A 19,428-nucleotide genomic window follows, 5' to 3' on the forward strand; every position below is an offset into this window, starting at 1 on the left:
TCACTACATAAGTAATTATAAAGTATGAAATATTCAAGAAGTGAAAAAGCCTGATGCATGGTCAAGGTCTCCCACAACCCGGAACATTTTTTATTATAGATACAAATAAATTGACCTTAAGTTTTAAAATTTTAGTCCATTTTATTAAGAAAAGTCTCTTCCCAGTATCACCAAGACAATTTTCTTCCCTCTTAGTGAAGTCTTACAAATCTCTCAGCTGAACCATTAGAAAGATCTTTTGGTATGCTCTTTTGTATTTGAAATATCTCCTGCTTGAAATTAAATTCAGTCTTAAAATAGCAACTATATCATCTCCTAACCACTTCCCATTAATAACAGTGAACTCCAGAGATAAGTAAAGCAGCCTTCATGTGTCCGGAAAAAGAACCCTATGGATGATTTAAACGTTAAGAGTTGGTTACTTGTTAAGAAACCGTGCATGCACATTTGTCAGTATGAATGCCAGAAAGAAATGAAATCTGAAAAAAGTGAAATCATTATACCGCACAGACTAAATCTAAACAGAGTTCAGCTTTTGTCTTTCACCATTATTTCTTCCAGGGCTGAATAAACACTTAGCTCATTAACATTGCCTTAATTCTCCCTAAAGTACAAGAGGATTCTGGAGAACGCAGATAGTATAAAGGAGCTCTCTTGATGCTAAAGTTTAGAGGCACTCATTCTTCAAAGAAGGTGAAGTCTGATGCCTGAGATAAATGCCCTCATCTGCGGTCATGATTGACAGGTGCATTTGGTCAGTTGTATGGGGGAAGGGAAGGGGAATGGAGCCTGAGTCCCAGGGCAGGAAGGCCCTCAGGTGAAAGGCTATTTCATAAAACCGCCCACAAATACCTTCTACCTTCGCAAAACCTCCTCAGATCAGTGTCTGCAGAGGCTAACAATGGGCAACAAATGCTCTTCTCTGAGCCTCCATACAGTTACTCTTTAAAGACAGTTCTATTTCCTTGGTAAAGCCTCTTTCGAGGTGCTAAATTTAGCACTGCCAATGAGAAGAACAGGTGGTGTGTGACACCACCAGATAGATCCGTCTCCCATCATGCTTTCCTGAGGCAGCCAATCAGCCGGGGATGTGGGGCTGTCAGCAGATCGGGCACATAAAAAGGCAGAGCCCAGCCCTGGCTCTTGAGCAGTCGTGCATTCCCAGCCTCGCCTCGGGTGTAGGGATTGCATAGAAAAGCAAAACTACACAGTCTCGGACTGTGTAGTTTTGTTTTTAAGTTTAGAGGCTCACCGATTCATGTCGGAGATGGTCGAAAAAACCAGCTCCAGATAGGACGTCGTTTCGGAAGCAACCTGGGGCTTCGTCCCACCCTTTTTGGGCACTCTTGAGAAATCAGGTGAGCGGCATCTTTACTTTTTTTTTTTTTAACAGTACAGTCCCTTCCTTATTGATTTCTAGTTCCCAGTTAGAACTTTGTATTCCGGCGTAGGCGACGAGCCTATGTAGGGGTGTTTGTCTAACTACTCGTTGTTGTTACCGATCCATTATTTAAATCTGCTCGTTCAGTTTTCTTTAAAAAGTTCAGTGCTTTGGCGAATCAGTCCAGGCAGTGATTCCAATTGTGTGAACCCACCCCATGGTCTTAAAAGTGTTGAAGCCGAGGTTGGAAATGGTGATAGAAATGTTTGCTTCTGTCCTAGACTCTTTTTGTCTGCTGAGAATGTTCAAGGTTATGTTACTCAGTGAAAAAGTGAGACGCACCAAGAATAGCTCTGATAAAATGCATGTGGTATCAGCTACACCCTGATGACTTTTTAAGGGAATCGACTGCTGAGGGATCAGTTGCGGGACAGTGACAGAACACTTGCCCGCTGTCAGTCAACAGTGGAGAGTTTATTTTGGGAGCATGACATTTTAGATGCATACCTTCAGCCTAATTACACAAAGGCCGTTCAAGAGCAAGTGCTAAAGCAACAAAATGGACCTATCCACTAGGAATAAATGACCAATTTAGACAAGTTAATTGTGACATATTTAGAAATTTGGGGAAAAAGCTACATTATAATTGTTTTATAAAATACCCAGTATCTCATGTATTTTAATTCATAATCAAATGATATGATATGAGCTAAATGTTGGTGTTAAGGGCAAGAAATAATATTTTAGAGACTTTTAATATCTAAATGCCCTTTGACTTCCCATCTTCCTGGATTTAGATTACTCATCATAAATGCCTATAAATGCATTGGTATATAATACCTAAATGGTGTAAAAGAATATAGCTATTTTTAGAAGATGCACTAGGTTGTAAACAGGAAAAGTGAGGTTATTTGTCTTACATGTAATATGCTATATGGAGTTCTTGACAAAAGATTCACAAAAACTTTTGGATATTATTTGAACTTTCCAAATATACATTTTATTGTCTTGGAATCCTGGTTTCATTTTCTTTTTAACGAAGTAAAAAGTTACAGTAAGGCACAGAATTATTACTAGAAAAATTACCATTCCATAAATTTTTAGTGAACAGAGAATTTTGTGAAAAGCAGTAATGAAGTATCTGACAATTGGGAATCTGCTTTTTATATCAGAATAGTGGAGTAGTTGAGTTGAATAATGTGTTTGTGCATCAGAAAATTCTTCACATCATCTCTCTGGAACTGACGGACAAAGGACTTTCTTCCACTTAAAAGGACTTAAGTGCAAATTTCACATTCCTTTCTTTGATTTGGAATATTTGCATTGAGAAAGCACGAGGCTTTTAACTTTTTTACATTTTACAGCAGTGTTCTCTCTGTCAGATTTGGACCTTGTTCCTTACTAAGTACTCAAGTCAGTAGTTTTCTTTCAGCTCTGTAACAAAAGTTGGCCAATTCATGTAAGTTTAAATTTTCCTGACTACTGACTTCAACAGCACCATTTATTGAGCAGTTACAATATGAAGAAATATTAGAAATAGAAAGCACTGTAAGCTGTCTATGAAAGGCTTGCATAGTCAGTAAGACTTGCCAGAACTTTCCAAGTAAGGAAAGAAATTGAAAAGCTCAAATTTTTAGTTTTGGTGACTATTTTAAGTAGCCGCCTGGATTACTTAAAGCAATACTAGTAAGACCCAAATCTACGCCAACCTTAAAAATATAGAGTGAGGGAATGAAAAATACTGGGAGGAAGGAAATTTTTTTAACAATTATCTCTCAGCCATTGAACCGATGCACAGATCCATTCTGTTCTTTCCACACTTCTTTTATGGTGCTTCTCTACTCCCACTTATTCCAGTTTTCCTCTTTCCATCTCTCACTTAGGTGTCCCATCCTCGGTAAGACGGAATTTCCCTCTTTGACCACTAGAGGGCATTCCTTGCTCTGCTTTCCTTTTTTTTTTTTTTTTTTCCATTTCTCTTTAGACTTGCTACTCTATTAGGCTCCAAATCAATGCAGAGTCCTGTGTTCAAATTGAAACCACGAAGGAGAAGCCAGACCCATCCCTCTAGGGCCCACAGATGATCTCAGGAGCAATCTGTTTGGAAAATGTGTGTCTCCGCCATCTCCAGAGTAGCTCGAGTGGCCCTTGGCTGGGACCTTCTAACTTCTTTTCTCTTCCTTTTCAGAGTGCCTGAAAAGATGACAACTCAAGCACCGACGTTTACGCAGCCGTTACAAAGTGTTGTGGTACTGGAGGGTAGTACCGCAACCTTTGAGGCTCACATTAGTGGTAAGCTCACGCGTGCGCACTTGCCCGCGCCTCGCCTCCTCCCGGTCCCCGTCTGTGAACTCAGCTGTAGGACTCGACAGCAAGCTTAAGCCCGGCTCTCACTTTGTAAAATTGGTCCAGCTGGATGGAAGGGCCATCATAAGGGTATACCGTTCACAGAGTACTGACAAAATCTGACAATATAATGGCTTGGAAATGTTTTATTCATATTTATAATTCCACGAAGCAAATAATTAGCATTGGATTAAAATTGCTGTCAGAATCCAGCAGCTAAGTACGACCAAATTTGGTCATTCTATATTTGGGTTCAGCTGCAGAGCCAGACTGGAAGCCAGGAACCGAAGCCCAGTAGGGGCGGGCCGTGGAGCTGCGGGGCAAGGAGGCTGGGGCCCACTCCAGGTGCCCGAGAGTGGGAAATAACAATACCGTGGACTAGTCTAAGAAGCAGAAAACTTTCAGTGTTGAGCTAACTCCTAATGATCTTATTCTTGTATTTTCAATCTTTATTAAGTGATTCTAGTGAATTAAGATTTGCCAATCTTTGGAAATGACAACAAAAAATAATATATGCCACCAAAGAGAAACAAAGATTGACCTCTGAATTTTATTTAAAACAAAGTTAGGGTTTTTCCCCTTCTTTTTCTTCTTCATAACTCAGTTTAGAGTTCCAAAAAATGCATGATTTCTAGGACTTACCATCTTCTGGAAAAAATGGGGATCATCTACAAACTATATTATAAATAATCTTGAAAATTATTTAATCAGTATTGTCTCTGTAGTATCCTAACTGGTCATATAAAATGGCATGGGTTAATTGAAAATCAAGTTTACACCTCCATGGTCTACTGTCCCTTTTTTTTTTTTTTTAATTTTTTGACTTCTAATAAAGATATAAAATAAGATCTCTTCCTTTCTCCTTTCATTTTCTATTTTATGTGCCAGTCTTATTCCTAATTGGTTAAGACGTTTACATTGCACAAAGATCACGTAATCAGTCTTCATTACTGATTGTATATACATATAGAGACCAATTCCATTCTTCTCACACATGATATACTCTGATTTTCCAATAATACGATTATATATCTTGTAAAGCTCAGTAACTTTTGAATTGTGCAGAACACAATTGGCTTCAGTGGGAATTTTGCCCATTTGTGGAGTAGTGCAAGCTTGCTTCTTCATAGCTTCTTGTTCCGTCACACTATGTGCTAATAAATTATTAAGAAAACACCACTGAAAATATTTGACATTCATGAATTAGTCAAATAAACTACTCACTTGGTCGTGGTGGGAGATTGGTTAATATAAGGACAAGAAGATAAATGTTCTCTTGGTTCTCTTCACTTCCTCCATTTTAATATAAAATAAACCCTGCTCTGAATTTGCTTCATGCCTTCTCAATGTACAGAATTTGAATATACTTAAATTATCAAACCACGTACATGTAGTTCTTAGCTCCACAATTTATGGCGACTGAAGAGCATTCAGCTTTTCTACCTGCAACTCCAGGAGTCCATGTTGTTCTGTAAGACTAGGTTTGGCTTTGTGTCTTCTTCTACGAGAACCCACTTCTCTCTCTACACTTTGTTTTACTGATTACACATTTGAAAGGCAGGAGAGTTCAAGGAGACAGTGTCCTTGCAACCACAGAGGAGGGACACAGATGGGTTTGTCTTCTTGGGCTTGCTAGGCAGCCCTTTTAGATCCTTTGCTGCTTTTGTTCTTTACTTGTTTCTGAAGAGGACAACAGTCACTTTTTATTTCAAAGTTTCCTTGGCTTTATGCTTTTATAAATCCCCTTCATGATTTTAATGATGTCTATTAAATTGTATCTGGGAGAACCCGGGACAGGAGGGCAAGAGATAGAAATTCTAGTCTTCTGTGTGCACCTCTAGCTGAGGGACCTTGGGAAAAAACACTGAGCCTCTTTTGGCCTCTTTCCTTTCCTATTAAATGAAGGTGTTGACCTCTATACGAACCCACGGACCTCCCTAATTATCTGCAAGCGGACCCTGGGGTTAGGACAAGGCAGTGAACATGGCGGGACGGAGCAGAGGACGTTGCAGGGCCCCATTCCAACATAAAGATGAATTGTGTTTGTGCTCCAGGTTTCCCAGTTCCTGAGGTGAGCTGGTTTAGGGATGGCCAGGCAATTTCCACTTCCACTCTACCCGGCGTGCAGATCTCCTTTAGCGATGGCCGCGCTAGACTGACGATCCCCGCCGTGACTAAAGCCAACAGTGGACGATACTCCCTGAGAGCCACCAATGGATCTGGACAAGCGACTAGTACTGCTGAGCTTCTTGTGACAGGTAGGCTGGAGGGGATCTGCCTGTCCTCTGCCCCACCCCCAGGGCATCTCCAGTCCATGGGGAAGGAGGTCCAGGAAGAGCTACTGAGGAACAAGTAGATGCAGCTAAGATCTAGAGAGGGACCTACTGGAGGCTGAATTGATAGCAAAGTAAAATTTAATTCTCCTCTCAAAATCCAGCACAAAATTGGCTGAGAATGTTTCCTCTATACACATATTAAACACTCAAAAGTATATTAAGGGAATATTACAAACCATGTTTCTGAGCAAGTGGAAAGGCTTGGAGCCTTGTTTATAAGTCTACTAAGGAAACAGGTGCATCACCAGGAATTTACACATTAACAAGCTTCTAGATGATTCTGAAGCAAGTGCTCCAAAGACTGCCCATTTAAGAAACACTGCTCTTATCTATAAAATTCAATAATTCTTTACTTACTTTCCATATCTAAAACTATTATACCGTGGACATACGCAGAAAAAGGCAGATGCATGACACAGTTCCCTCAGAAAAGTTACCACCAGTCTTCTTTGCCCCTGTCATTTCTCTCCATCCTTCACTTCCTGGTAAGATGTTAATCCATAGAACATTGTGTATTACTTTACACATGGCAAACAGTATCTGTATAACAAGCTACATAATGTTATATGTGATTAGCCAATACACTATACCACCAACACTGTTCAAGTATAGGGCTGTTATCGATGCATCAGGGAACATCATGTGTGAACTTTAACATACATCCAGAAAATTCAGAAATGAAAAATGCACAGGGGTGACAGGTTGTTTATTACTCAAAAACATGTTAAAATGGATCCCATTCTCTCTTCACATTTCTAAAAAATTTCTTTCAACATAATGGACCAAAAAAATCCCCTTTCTGTAGCATGACTAACATTAAATCATGTCACTATTTGGAATAACATTTAAATGCAAGTAAATATTTGGGTTATTTGAATACTGATCAATTTGGAGACAATTTAGGATTTTGACATCAAATTAAGAGTTAGTGATTCTGTAAGTCACAGGTACACTTATCAAACCAACCATCAGAATTCATTTTAATGCAATTTATTGAAATATGCAAAATTACTTTAACAGGTTAAGATAATGCTAGATGTGAGGCTGGGAGGAAGTGTCCGAAAGATTCTCTTAAAACGTTATAACAATATGGAGGTTCTTTCTTAAAAAAAGGAAGGGGGGCGCCTGGGTGGCTCAGTCGTTAAGCATCTGCCTTCGGCTCAGGTCATGATCCTGGAGTCCCAGGATCGAGTCCCGCATCAGGCTCCCTGCTCGGCGGGAGGCCTGCTTCTCCCTCTCCCACTCCCCCTGCTTGTGTTCCCTCTCTCGCTGTGTCTCTGTCAAATAAATAAATAAAATCTTTAAAAAAAAAAGGAAGGAAGGAAGGAAGAAAGAGTGGTGGCTTACAGCTCCTAAACAAAAACAGCAAATAAAAATAAAATATGGTGGCAGGATTACCTTCTGCCATCTTCTGGCTCCTTTCTTGCTATGCTATGCATGAACTGGGCTCAAGGACAGTCAAGGGTGTTTGGTTCAGGGAGTCACTGCCTCGTTTTGGAAATGGAGCTGTGATTGTTTAAAAATAACCTGTCGGGAGTACCCTGGCTGGTGGTCCTGATTTTGCTCGCTTCCCCCTGCAGCAGAGACAGCGCCACCCAACTTTGTTCAACGACTGCAGAGCATGACTGTGAGACAAGGAAGCCAAGTACGACTCCAAGTGAGAGTGACCGGAATCCCTACACCTGTGGTGAAGTTCTATCGGGATGGAGCGGAAATCCAGAGCTCCCTTGATTTTCAAATTTCACAAGAAGGCGAACTCTACAGCTTACTGATTGCAGAAGCATACCCCGAAGACTCCGGGACGTATTCAGTAAATGCCACCAATAGCGTTGGAAGAGCTACTTCGACTGCCGAATTGCTGGTTCAAGGTATGTGCTGGAGGTGGAGAAACTGGGAGAAGGAGAGAGTACTTACTGATGGAGGCCGAAGTGGGGCCGGAGGTCCTCCCGCCTCCCCTCAGAGGCCTCAGGGATGCTGCGAGCTGAAACTGAAGCTGGCTTTTCAACACCCATGAAAAGAAAAGTCTCTGAGATTCCAAGCAGGAGCTCAGAATCACTGATGCACTCTGTGCTTACTAAGCCCAGTAGGAACTAGAAAGTATTTCAATTAAGTCATCTGTTTTCAAATTATTGACCAATAATGGATTTAAAAAAAATGGTTCTAAGTAAATTCTTATCTAATAACGAACATATTCTATTTTAAAACCTAATTTATATTCATACAAAATCCAAAACTTCCTGCATTTTCCTCCATTGAGACAACTAGAAAATTTTCTTGACTCTGTAGTCAGAATTAGCATCATCTCTTTAGAAATGGGTCACCATGCCTCCTCCTGAATAGCTGTCTTTCCCTTCCCACAGGTGAAGAAGTAGTACCCGCTAAAAAGACAAAGACAATTGTTTCGACTGCTCAGATTTCGGAAACAAGACAAACCCGAATTGAAAAGGTATTTTTCTATACTGTTGGTTTTCAGATCTTTCAGATCATTGCTTCGCCAACTGTTCCCCGTGAACGTGGGCTTTATTTTCATCTTTTACAGAAGATTGAAGCCCACTTTGATGCCAGATCAATTGCAACAGTTGAAATGGTCATAGATGGTGCCGCTGGGCAACAACTGCCCCATAAAACACCTCCCAGGATACCTCCGAAGCCCAAGTCCAGGTCTCCCACACCACCGTCCATTGCTGCCAAAGTGCAGTTGCCTCGACAACAGTCCCCGTCGCCGATAAGACACTCCCCTTCCCCGGTCAGACATGTGCGGGCACCAACCCCGTCTCCCGTCAGGTAAAGCCTTTTAAAGTAGAGCAAGTCATTGTGCATTTTTGAATTAGGTTTCATCCAATAAGATGAGAAATAAGAAGACAAAGAAGGAAGAGAAATAGAAGGAAGCAATAAAAAATGTAGCATGTGAGAAAGGAGGTAAGCCTAAAGGTCCTGAATCCTCATTGTCACAAATCTTCACTGTCCACAAGTAAATTGGACAACTTTATAAACTCTACTTCTGAATTCCTATTTGTATTCCATTTAACAAACACCTGCGTTAAAAGCCAAGAGAAAGCCATGAAATAAAAAGAGCACAGAATGTAGGGTTGGAAGCCCTATGTTCCATCAGCCTGACCGTTTGCTAACAGTGTGACTTAGGGAAATAATTGTAACAATGAAATAGTTGCTATTATATATTGGCCACTTTCTCTCTATCAGACATTTGATTGGCATTGTATGTATATTATCTCCTTAAATATTCACAGCAACCTCTAAGAATTATCATTCCTAATTTTATAGATAGGTGAGTGGAGCTAGAGGTTAAATAATTTGCTTAGGGTCTTAGTCATACCATTTGTACATTAAAGAAAATCACAATAAGAATGATCTCAAGGAGTGTTGTGACGATTCAGTGAGATAATTAGTTGAAGGTACTTTGTATATGGAGCATAAGAACATTTGTATAGTTATTTTCTGATAAGAAGTAAAACCTTCTAAATATTTTGCATTTGCTTATGTCATTTTCCATAGAAAATAAGATGGGTTTCTATGCTTAGTTAATATGGAGGTATTTCAGAAAGTAAGCATGTATCATCAGGGCTCAGAAATTCTATAAACAAGTGTAGATTATCCATAACAAATTTGAAACTTTGGAACTTGGCTTAACCTGCTGAGGTTTTTAATATGATGAACTGAAAAAATGTCCAAAATTTGGGGTAAACAAGAAAACGTTTCTTGATCAATTTATACCATTGTTTTAGTGTAGAGAGAGTTCCCCTGCTGAGAAAAATTTTAAAAGGAGAGTAATAAGCAGATAGTTGGCCTAAAAAATATTCAAATTTACTTAAGTTACTGAAATCAAAACACTGTGGTATTGGTAAGTGAATAGAAAATACACCAGAGAAGCAGAACAGAGTGTCTAGAAATAAATTCAAGTATCCAGTAGATTCCATTTTTAATCAAAGTGACTTTTCAGTTCAGTGGGAGAAAGGATATTTTACTTGATAAAGAATGTTGGCCCGATTAGCTATCTTTTTGGAAGAAAACAAATATAAACCTCTACCTCACACCATTTACAAAATAAATCTCAGCCTGACTAGAAAAGCTAAATTAAAAAATAAAAACTAAAAAAAAATATGAAACTATTTGGGAAAACATTTGTGAGGGAGACCTTTTAAAAATAGATTTGGAGATTCAACTATATTAAAATAAAAACGTATGTATGGCAAAAATTAGGTCATTGCTAAACCAAACAGTGCATTTGTGAAAATATTTTAGAAGTGTCTCTTCCTCAAGATATTTCATTGTTTCTGCCTTGAAAGTATTATATCAAATATACAATGGCTACAATATGAATGGTAGAAGCCTCAAAACCTTGCATAATATACACGACTGTATACGTTGATGCTCAATAAGAACCCACAAAGAAGCAAAGTGCAAACAGTAGATCTAGGGGGGAATGTTGCAACAGTTACTAAGTAGCAAATATATTAAAAAGCTTCCACAAATTAATTTTTAAAGGAAAAAATAAACAACACAAATGGAAAAAAAATGAACAGAAGACAGCATTTCACACAAGAGGCGATGCAGATGTCCGATAAATACATGAAAAATGCTAGATATTTTCCAATTTTTATTATATTGGCCACTATGAAAATTAAAGGTACTTGCAAACACTAATATGAAGGAAGACTTGAACCAAAAGCTCAGTTTTAAAAACATGTCTAGCTATCAAATAAATAAAGTGTTCTGTCCCAGGCTAGCTCCAAGTTTGCACCCCATGAAATCGCAAGACAGGCCAAATGTGATTTCTGGGGGAGATAACAACCTCACTGTATTTTTAATCCAAGCCTAAGGGTCTTTTAAAATTACAGAGTCTCCCTGATTCCGTGGAGCTTTTTGACTGTCTTTAGCAGCTCTGGCAGTTCATTAATAACACTCCCCGTTACTTAGTCCCGAAATTTGCTTTAAAGTAAGAAATAAAAATAGCAATTTATAGAGAAAATAATGGCTATCCAAGATAGACTACTTCCTAAAATGTCTAATGGTTTAATCTTGATTTTTGTCATAGAGTAAGGCAAATATATTTTGTTGAATAAGGTACGTGTATCTAGCTGTGACCCAGTGATTATGTTTTATTGTAAGAGCAAAAATAAGCACTTTCCTATAATGACTCAAATTACATTGATTTTTCACAGTTATGGGCTTACCTGCAGCCTGCTGCTAATCACTCATGTCATGCTAATCATGTCTTTAACTCTTTTTGAAATAAACTCACTTTATGATGAAGAGCAAGAATGAGGCACAGGTTGAAACTTGGAAGTACATGTCACTTTGCTTTTCTTCAGTTGGTGTAGACACTACATTTAGAACAGTGTTAGATGTCTTTGTTATATTTCTAAGGCAGTCACTTTTAAAATAGAGACCTGTTCCCCTAGATTTCCCTTTACTTGATTAGGACTTCATGTATAAAATGTAAATTGATTTCCACCAAAAAACCGTTCTTCAAGAAAAGGACTAAACATGGAACTGGTTAATATTGTAGTGTACTATTAAGTTACTCTGTCATTTAGAGCAGATACCAACGGTGCCTTGAACCTTAATTAGAAGAGTCATTTCATTTATGATCAGTGTAAGTTAATGCCAGAGTATATTTATAAATATTTTCCTGTAGGCAGTAGTTATATTCAATGATGAGGCAATACTGCCATCTAGAGGGAAAAGTTGATTAAGAATCGATCAAAAATTAAATTATGAAAATTGTTATCTTAAAATAGTTGGCCAACCCCTAGAATTATTGGTGTAGATCAGGGACTGTCTTTTTTGGCCATAAATGTCAGGAGTTAGCACTTAGATTCTTGAAATGATGCTATTGCACTTGGGATATATACAAAAAGCAATGAAAATTATTTTAGAAGAAGCACTTTATCAATTTAATAGAAAAACCGTGGAACCCTTGGATTTCCAAATAGCCAGTTACCATAGTAACTATATGGATATTAAAAGAAGTCCAGAGTACAACACATTGAGAGTGAGCGTAAACACAGAGAAAATTAAACAGAGCAGTTCACAACACTTTGACCATTGCACAGCCCATACCCAAAAAAGCTCTGCAAGAAGAGTGCCAAGAACGCTTCCTCCTAGCCTGGAGGTTCACAAGGCCTGTGGGCATAGGTGAAAGCTGCGAGAAGTCTATAGGGAAAGAAAAGAGGCCAGACTTCTTTAGCCCAGAATTGCACACGCGATGTGGTTACAGAAACTTTTCCTTGTTTGACACCTGACATACCCTCCCCCATTGGGAGAACAGAGAAATTTAGAGTTCTGATTACTGTAGTCGCCATGTCCTTTCTTTTGCTGTATTTGAAGACCTTCTGCTGTCTTGACTTTTTTAAATGGTGAGAAGGTGGGCCAGGGCACAACATTCTTTAGCTTAGAATTCAGTCTGATTCTCTTATTGAGTTACAGCAGATAAGATTAAGGCTTACCAAGATTTAAAACGAATTACTTTCAATCAAGTACATTATTTGCCTCTGAATAGGTTATTGGGGCACACATTTTGAAAAAACTCTGCCTTAAGCACTTCCAGATTTTCCTTCCATTATTCAGATCCTGTGACCCAGAGAGTTCTGGGTCTTGCCGTTCCTGATCTCTGCCGTCTGGTTTTCAGATCCGTGTCTCCAGCGGGGAGGATCTCCACGTCCCCCATCAGATCCGTTAGGTCTCCATTACTCGCCCGGAAGACCCAGACCCCTGGCGTGGCCCCCGGCCCCGAAGTGCCTCCTCCTTGGAAGCAAGAGGGCTATGTGGCCTCATCTGAGGCTGAGATGAGAGAAACCATGGTGACGAGCGCCACCCAGATCAGGACAGAGGAGAGATGGGAAGGGCGATACGGGATCCAGGAGCAAGTGACCGTCAGCGGAGCAGCGGGCGCCGCCGCCAGCGAGTCGGCCGGCGCTGCCTTCGCGGCGGGGGCTGTGGCTGCTGGGGCCGCTGAGGTAGGTCCGGGCAGGGCTGTCCTGCTTTGTCTTCCTTTCCCCGCTGGTGTCTCCAGCCAGCACCCTGCCATGAAACTCCGTCTCGTGTGGCTTGTAGGGGAATTGCATATGAACAGACCAACATAACAGAAACTGAGGGTCAAATTTGGCTCATGCTTTGGAAAGTCATTTTTTTAAAAGATTTTATTTATTTATTTGACAGAGAGAGAGACGCAGCGAGAGAGGGAACACAAGCAGGGGGAGCGGGAGAGGGAGAAGCAGGCTTCCCGTCGAGCAGAGAGCCCGATGCAGGGCTCAATCCCAGAATCCTGGGATCATGACCTGAGCCGAAGGTTTAATGACTGAGCCACCCGGGCATCCCTGGAAAATCACTTTTAATTGGGATAAAGGCTCTATTCTGTGAGGTTTTCAGAAAAGACAGGTTTTAACAATACATGCCCTCTCCTCTTGGCAATGACACACTTATCCCACGTACGTTTTACTGGAGGCAGCTCATTTCCTTTTCTTTAATATTTATTTTATTATGTTATGTTAGTCACCATACAGTAGAGCATTAGTTTTTGATGTAGTGATCCATGATTCATTGTTAGCGTATAACACCCAGTGCTCCAAGCAGAACGTGCCCTCTTTAATACCCATCACCAGGCTAACCCATCCCTCCACCCCCCGCCCCTCTAGAACCCTCAGTTTGTTTCTCAGAGTCCATTGTCTCTCATGGTTCGTCTCCCCCTCCAATGCTCCCCCCTTCATTTTTCCCTTCCTTTTCCTAATGTCCTCCCTGCTTTTTCTTATGTTCCACAAGTAAGTGAAACCATATGATAAGAGGCAGCTCATTTCCATTGAACTTTCGTATTGTCTGCTGGGCATGTCATTTTGAAAATGGCCTTGGTCATTTCCGATCCAGGCAAGACAAGAAACTGACAAAAGTGCCGCTGTTGCAACCGTTGTTGCTGCTGTTGATATGGCCAGAGTGAGAGAACCAGTCATCGGAGCTGTAGAGCAGACTGCTCAGAGGACAACCACGACTGCTGTGCACATCCAACCTGCTCAAGAACAGGTAGGCACGCAGCTGGCCAGAGCGAGCTGGGCATGCAGAGATCCTGTGGCAAACCAGCGCTCCAGGCACGTGGAGCGCAGCGCCGAGCCCAGTGTGGCCCAGACTTCTAGGACCCTCTGAGCAAAAGATGGCCTGAGATGCCAAGGGTGTTGAAGATATAAGTACCTAAAGTTCCTGGTCCATGTCAGGCAGGTAGACAGACAAGAGTGAACTACCAAAATTTGGTACAGGAGGTCAGAGAAGGAATTCAAGTATCAACATGGTCCTGGGTCGAGACAGGCAAAGGGTGGCCAGGAAAGCCAGCTAAATGAGGAGCGTGCATGTGCATCCATTGCTGTGGTTCCAGACCAGTCAGTCCAGAGCTCAGTTGCTCCAAGAGCTGGGGGTGTGTTTCGCGGGGGAGGACCATTATTGCAGGGCAGACGTTACCTTTCTCCAAGCTTCCCCCAAAGACCTTTGCTTTTACTTTCCTCAAAACAAATGTGACATTTGATTCACAGCTGAAAAGTGTTATAAATCCAGGATAATTTCCCACCTCATATTTGAATAGATTTCTTTTATAGTTTAAAATCACTCCAGCTTTCCCCCTTATCCTCGCTTGGGTGATGTTTCCGTCTGTATCCTGATTTATTATCGGAACTTCTATATAAGGCGCATGAAACTATTTCCTTCCTTTCCCCTCTGAAATTCAGATTAAAAAAGAGGCAGAGAAGAAGACAGCTGTAACTAAGGTAGCAGTGGCTGCCGATAAAGCCAAGGAACAAGAATTAAAATCAAGAACCAGAGAAGTAATTACAACAAAACAAGAGCAGGTGCACGTAACTCATGAAAAGGTGAAAAAAAATGGCTTTTGATGTGAAATTATTGTTGTCGTTCCCTGTGTCAGCACACATAATAATGTATACCGCGAAGGGTTTTGTTTCTTGGGCAACATAGTTTTTATCACACTATTAAAATCCCCTTGTATCTGTGTATCCCTGGGTATCAGATTTCAAGGTCCCTTCGAGTCCCCAAATGTTTCGCTTGTGTAGACAAAAGGGACTTCTTTGAACACAAACAAGGGGTTCCATCTCTGTTGCTCTGGAGGTGCGCTAACTAAATATGTGACTAGACTGAGGGCAAACCGGGAAGAGTAGATGTTGAGGAAGGAACAGAGAAGGACACTAAGCACACATTGCTTTGAAAATTAGCTTGGCAACTGCTTCTTGACCTCCTAGGAGAACCTTGGAATATGGATTTGAAGTGGAATGGACAGCATGGGTTTTGTAGGTCAAATGACCAAAAAAAAAGTGAAAAGGACAGTCATGATTGGAGGCTTTCAGGGACAAATTAGATTAAGGCCATTTGGTAGGGCTTTTGGCCAGGGGAGCCAGTTGTCAGCTGGGGGGTTTGAGAAGATGAACTTTCAAGTCTTTTTAAACCCTGAGATCCAGAATGTCAGGGATGGTGTCTGAGATTGGCAAAGAGGAAAGAGGCAAATGGGGAAAACTTCCCTTCCTCTTCCCCCTTCCCCCCTCCACATACCTTAGGCATCCAGATCAAAACAGCCTCCTTCAGAGGTCTACGGATTTGGAAAACATTTTGCCTGGGATGTGTACAAAACTTTTCTCCCCATAATGTCTCAATTTTAGAAAAGTAAGTCTGGATATCCCAAGCAATCATAATTAGGAAAATTTCCAAAGCAAAAATTTCATATAAATGTAGATTGTAAATTGTCCATACTTGATTTCTCGTATATAAAACTAAAGGGTCAGACAAATTACTTCTAAGGCCTTCCATTCTAATATCTGATTCTCTAAGATCACCTTTAGATGACAAAAGTGGCATAGAATAGTATTGCCCATATATTCATTTATGAAAATTGGAAGTCTTTTCAAAGAAGATGGCAATTCTCCAATTCAATTAAATGGTATTGAACCCAACTTTTTTTTCCCTGAGCAACATAAATTATGGTTTAGACAGAGAAAGAGCATGGTCCTATTAAGGAAAATGAGAAGACTTATTTAGTGATATCTCCAGAAAAAGAGGATTTTACTTCTTTCTTCAAAGAAAGAAGTTTGTTTGGTATATTGTTTATATTTAATAAACATTATGTCACTTCCATTAGAGATCAGGAGACAAATAAGAGTTTGTTTTTATCATTGATTTCAGATAAGAAAAGAAACTGAGAAAGCATTTGTACCAAAAGTAATAATTTCCACAACCAAAGCCGAAGAGCAAGAAACTAGAGTTACTGGACAAATTACTACAAAACAAGAACAAAAACAAGTAACTCAAGAAATGGTAAGTCGGATTTTGTGAATATGTTGTAGTTCGTTGACACATAACACATTCTGGTCAGCTGTGTACCCTATTACCAAAACCTCTAAATGAAGGAGTCTTTTGTATGTATTTTCTTTTTGTTGTTTCTCTGAAACTCTTTCATGATGGAGATTCTGTTTTCATTGCACAACTTTCACTCAATTCATCAGTTTTGGGGAGATTGTCTATGAGAACCATTTGGGAGCACATCTATGACATTTCTAGAGCATATTTAAATGGAAGACAGATATCACCCCAATCAAGTTACCCCCATAGAGTTTTCTCACGCATAGCCTCAGCCCTCAGTCACTTCGGTTGTAAGACCTATCTGTGCACGCACACATGCGCATGCCAGCCGTGAACACTCCAAGTAAATATCAAGGGAAAGTGAGGAAGTGCTGGACATCAGGAAACACTGGTCCTTCTTCAAGAAAATGTCCTAATTCGTGATTGACAAACAGGGACCTAGAAGTGTTTGCTACTTTTGTTTCGCGGAGCCACGTGCAAACAACCTCAGTGTCACCAAAATCCACTTCTCTTCCGTGTGTGACATCCAGCCTTAAGGTGTCAGGAAAGAAGCATCTATTTTTAACTCTTTCCTGTTCAGGAGGGTGCCTGCCCTCACCAATCTTGATCGCCTGTTCTTTGCTGATCCCAGAGCTATTTTTTAAAAGGCCTAGCTGAGAACACTCTATTCTCTTTGAGGGCTGGCCACAGGCTACTGAATGAATTTCCCTCTCCTTAGAGATGGCCACATCCCCTACTTGGCATGATCAAGGGCGTAGAGCTCCCTGTTGCCATTGCAATACCAGTTACTGGCAAGTTCAGCCTGACTATTTTCCAGCCATTCGCCAGTGGCTGCTCACTGGGACCTCATGTGTCAGCATGTCTCGAAGATGAGACCTTTCCAGTTTCTAGGGCAATTTGCGAAGGAGCAAGTGGGCAGAAATGAAGCCTATTCCTCAGGAGAACGAAAGTCTGTGTTTTAAACATTAAGTGTTGGCCCTTAAAATGGAAACTGGTGGTACTTTCTCTCTTACCACTAAACATTTTGTATTCTTCTGGATGTTGCAAGAGTATCTCACCATTTCTTTTGAACCTCAAACCTTTATTTTACTCTGAAAATCAGATAAGACAGACAGCTCTGACCACCGCTGCATCTGTGGTGGTAACTGCCACCGCAGAGTCCACAAAGCCAGAAACAATCCGGGGAGCTCAAGAAGAAATTGCCACACACCATGATCAGAAGCACATAACTCAGGAAAAGGTGCTGACTCCCTGCCGGTGTGCAATTCACTCTCCGTCATGTCATTGGCAAGCTGCCTACGTGTTCATCATGGGTCTTACTCATCACTTTTTCGCCTCATCTTTTTATAACTCGAATAGAAAACTCCCTCAAAATCTCTCACAAACCCTTTGCCACCTCTCCAGCTTTCACTGCCACTTTTCGTTCCTAATTTTCAAACTTTCTTTGGATTGTCACGAACATGACCCTATAGTTCACTTTAATATCTTACAGTTTTCAAGTCACTTGATAAAATGCAAAATATGTGTTAATTATGGCTGTACTGGGATTTCCCGTGTATTATAAGAAGAAGAATGTTGAGAACCAGAAATGCATCCTTTATTCTTTTATTGCTGATCACATTTTTTCCTTTTTGACTGCACTTACTTTGATACTGTTAGCAGTGAAACAGTATGGACGATCCAGGCAACATATGATAGGTTTAAGTGTGATGGAAGTGTCTGTGAACAGGAAGAAATTTGCTTCCTTTCTCGGATTTGACTTAAGTTTCTTTTATTAGAGGCTGTATGAAATTTAATGACCATTTTCTCACCTTTCTTTTTATCATATGACCAGATAATGAAAGAAACTAGGAAAACAGTGGTACCTAAGGTCATAGTTGCCACACCCAAAGTCAAAGAACAAGATTTAGTATCAAGAACTAAAGAAGGCATCACTACCAAAAAAGAACAAGTTCAAATAACTCAGGAAAAGGTGAATACACATCTTTGAGATGGGAAAAGTTCATCTTTAAACTAATTTCTAGCAAACCGTTAACTATGATGTGCTATGAATTATTAGTCTGTATTTTCCTTTTTGAATCCCAGACTAAAAGTAAAATGGTGACTGTGTGACCGCTTACCATTAATTTTATCTGCACATTTGATTTTCATCCATCTGTAACATGTGTAATTCATTTTATCCCCCCATTATTCTTTGCATGAAGATGAGCATTTTTAGCCTGATTTTTAAAAAACAATATATGGGAACATCTGGTGATTTTATTTTTTTAGTTAACATTTCTAAGTTTTGTGATTCCCAGTCAGTATATGCAAACATTGTCAAGTAACTTCTTTTGTGTAGTTAACCCTGAATAACTTCATCCTGCATCCCCACTAGGCGCAGGGGCGGGGGGTGTTCATACCATGTGTGTCTAAAGCCCTGTGCAATTTCAACTTTGATTTTACTGTAACAATCAGATGAGAAAGGAAGCTGAGAAAACTGCCTTGTCTACAATAGCAGTTGCTACTGCTAAAGCCCAAGAACAAGAAACAGTACTGAAAACTAGAGAAGGAATGGCTACTAGACAAGAACAAATCCAAGTTACTCATGAAAAGGTGATGCTTGCTATTCCAAGTGTGCAATCCCTCTTTTATAATCCATTAATCCCAATCTCAGAATTTCTTATGTATGAGACACTATTGACCTAATTTATTTTTAGATGATTAAATGATTGGAAACTAAAAAACCAAATTATCATTGTTAATATTACTACATATTCCTCTCTCCACTGATCTCTTCACTATTATTTTCCATTTTTTATTATTAACATCTAGAAGTTCTCTGGAAGTTGGTGACTGAAATTGCATGCAGGTTGATTTTAAGATATTTCATGAACATTAAAGAAAAAAGTACAAGTAAATGATGAATCTTACTGTCGTGAAGATGTATGTTTTGAGGGGTCATAAATTCAGCATCTCACATTGTAAAGTATGGACTTATTTCGGGAAGATACCCATAATTTT

The 19,428-nt window shown here is 40.1% G+C and overlaps 1 protein-coding gene across 23 annotated transcripts in view; it reads left to right on the plus strand.

Moving 5' to 3' along the window:
* The first annotated feature begins 1,151 nt into the window (after positions 1-1,151).
* The window catches only part of TTN (titin), a 270,727-nt gene continuing 252,450 nt past the window's right edge, over positions 1,152-19,428 (plus strand). For 22 of the 23 annotated variants that reach the window (XM_081814067.1, XM_081814082.1, XM_081814081.1 and 19 more), the window contains exons 1-12: positions 1,152-1,358; positions 3,570-3,673; positions 5,782-5,985; positions 7,644-7,931; positions 8,424-8,509; positions 8,603-8,847; positions 12,713-13,040; positions 13,945-14,097; positions 14,790-14,930; positions 16,249-16,380; positions 18,260-18,397; positions 18,883-19,020. In XM_081814067.1, coding sequence (XP_081670193.1) covers positions 3,583-3,673; positions 5,782-5,985; positions 7,644-7,931; positions 8,424-8,509; positions 8,603-8,847; positions 12,713-13,040; positions 13,945-14,097; positions 14,790-14,930; positions 16,249-16,380; positions 18,260-18,397; positions 18,883-19,020 — 1,944 coding nt within the window. In that variant the 5' untranslated portion in view covers positions 1,152-1,358; positions 3,570-3,582. Of the gene's footprint in view, positions 1,359-3,569; positions 3,674-5,781; positions 5,986-7,643; positions 7,932-8,423; positions 8,510-8,602; positions 8,848-12,712; positions 13,041-13,944; positions 14,098-14,789; positions 14,931-16,248; positions 16,381-17,527; positions 17,666-18,259; positions 18,398-18,882; positions 19,021-19,428 lie in introns of all 23 variants that reach the window. The other variant, XM_081814090.1, reaches the window with a different exon arrangement.

Source organism: Leptonychotes weddellii, chromosome 3, assembly GCF_054177405.1.
Source record: "Leptonychotes weddellii isolate Sample4059 chromosome 3, ASM5417740v2, whole genome shotgun sequence".
Lineage (NCBI taxonomy): Eukaryota > Metazoa > Chordata > Mammalia > Carnivora > Phocidae > Leptonychotes > Leptonychotes weddellii.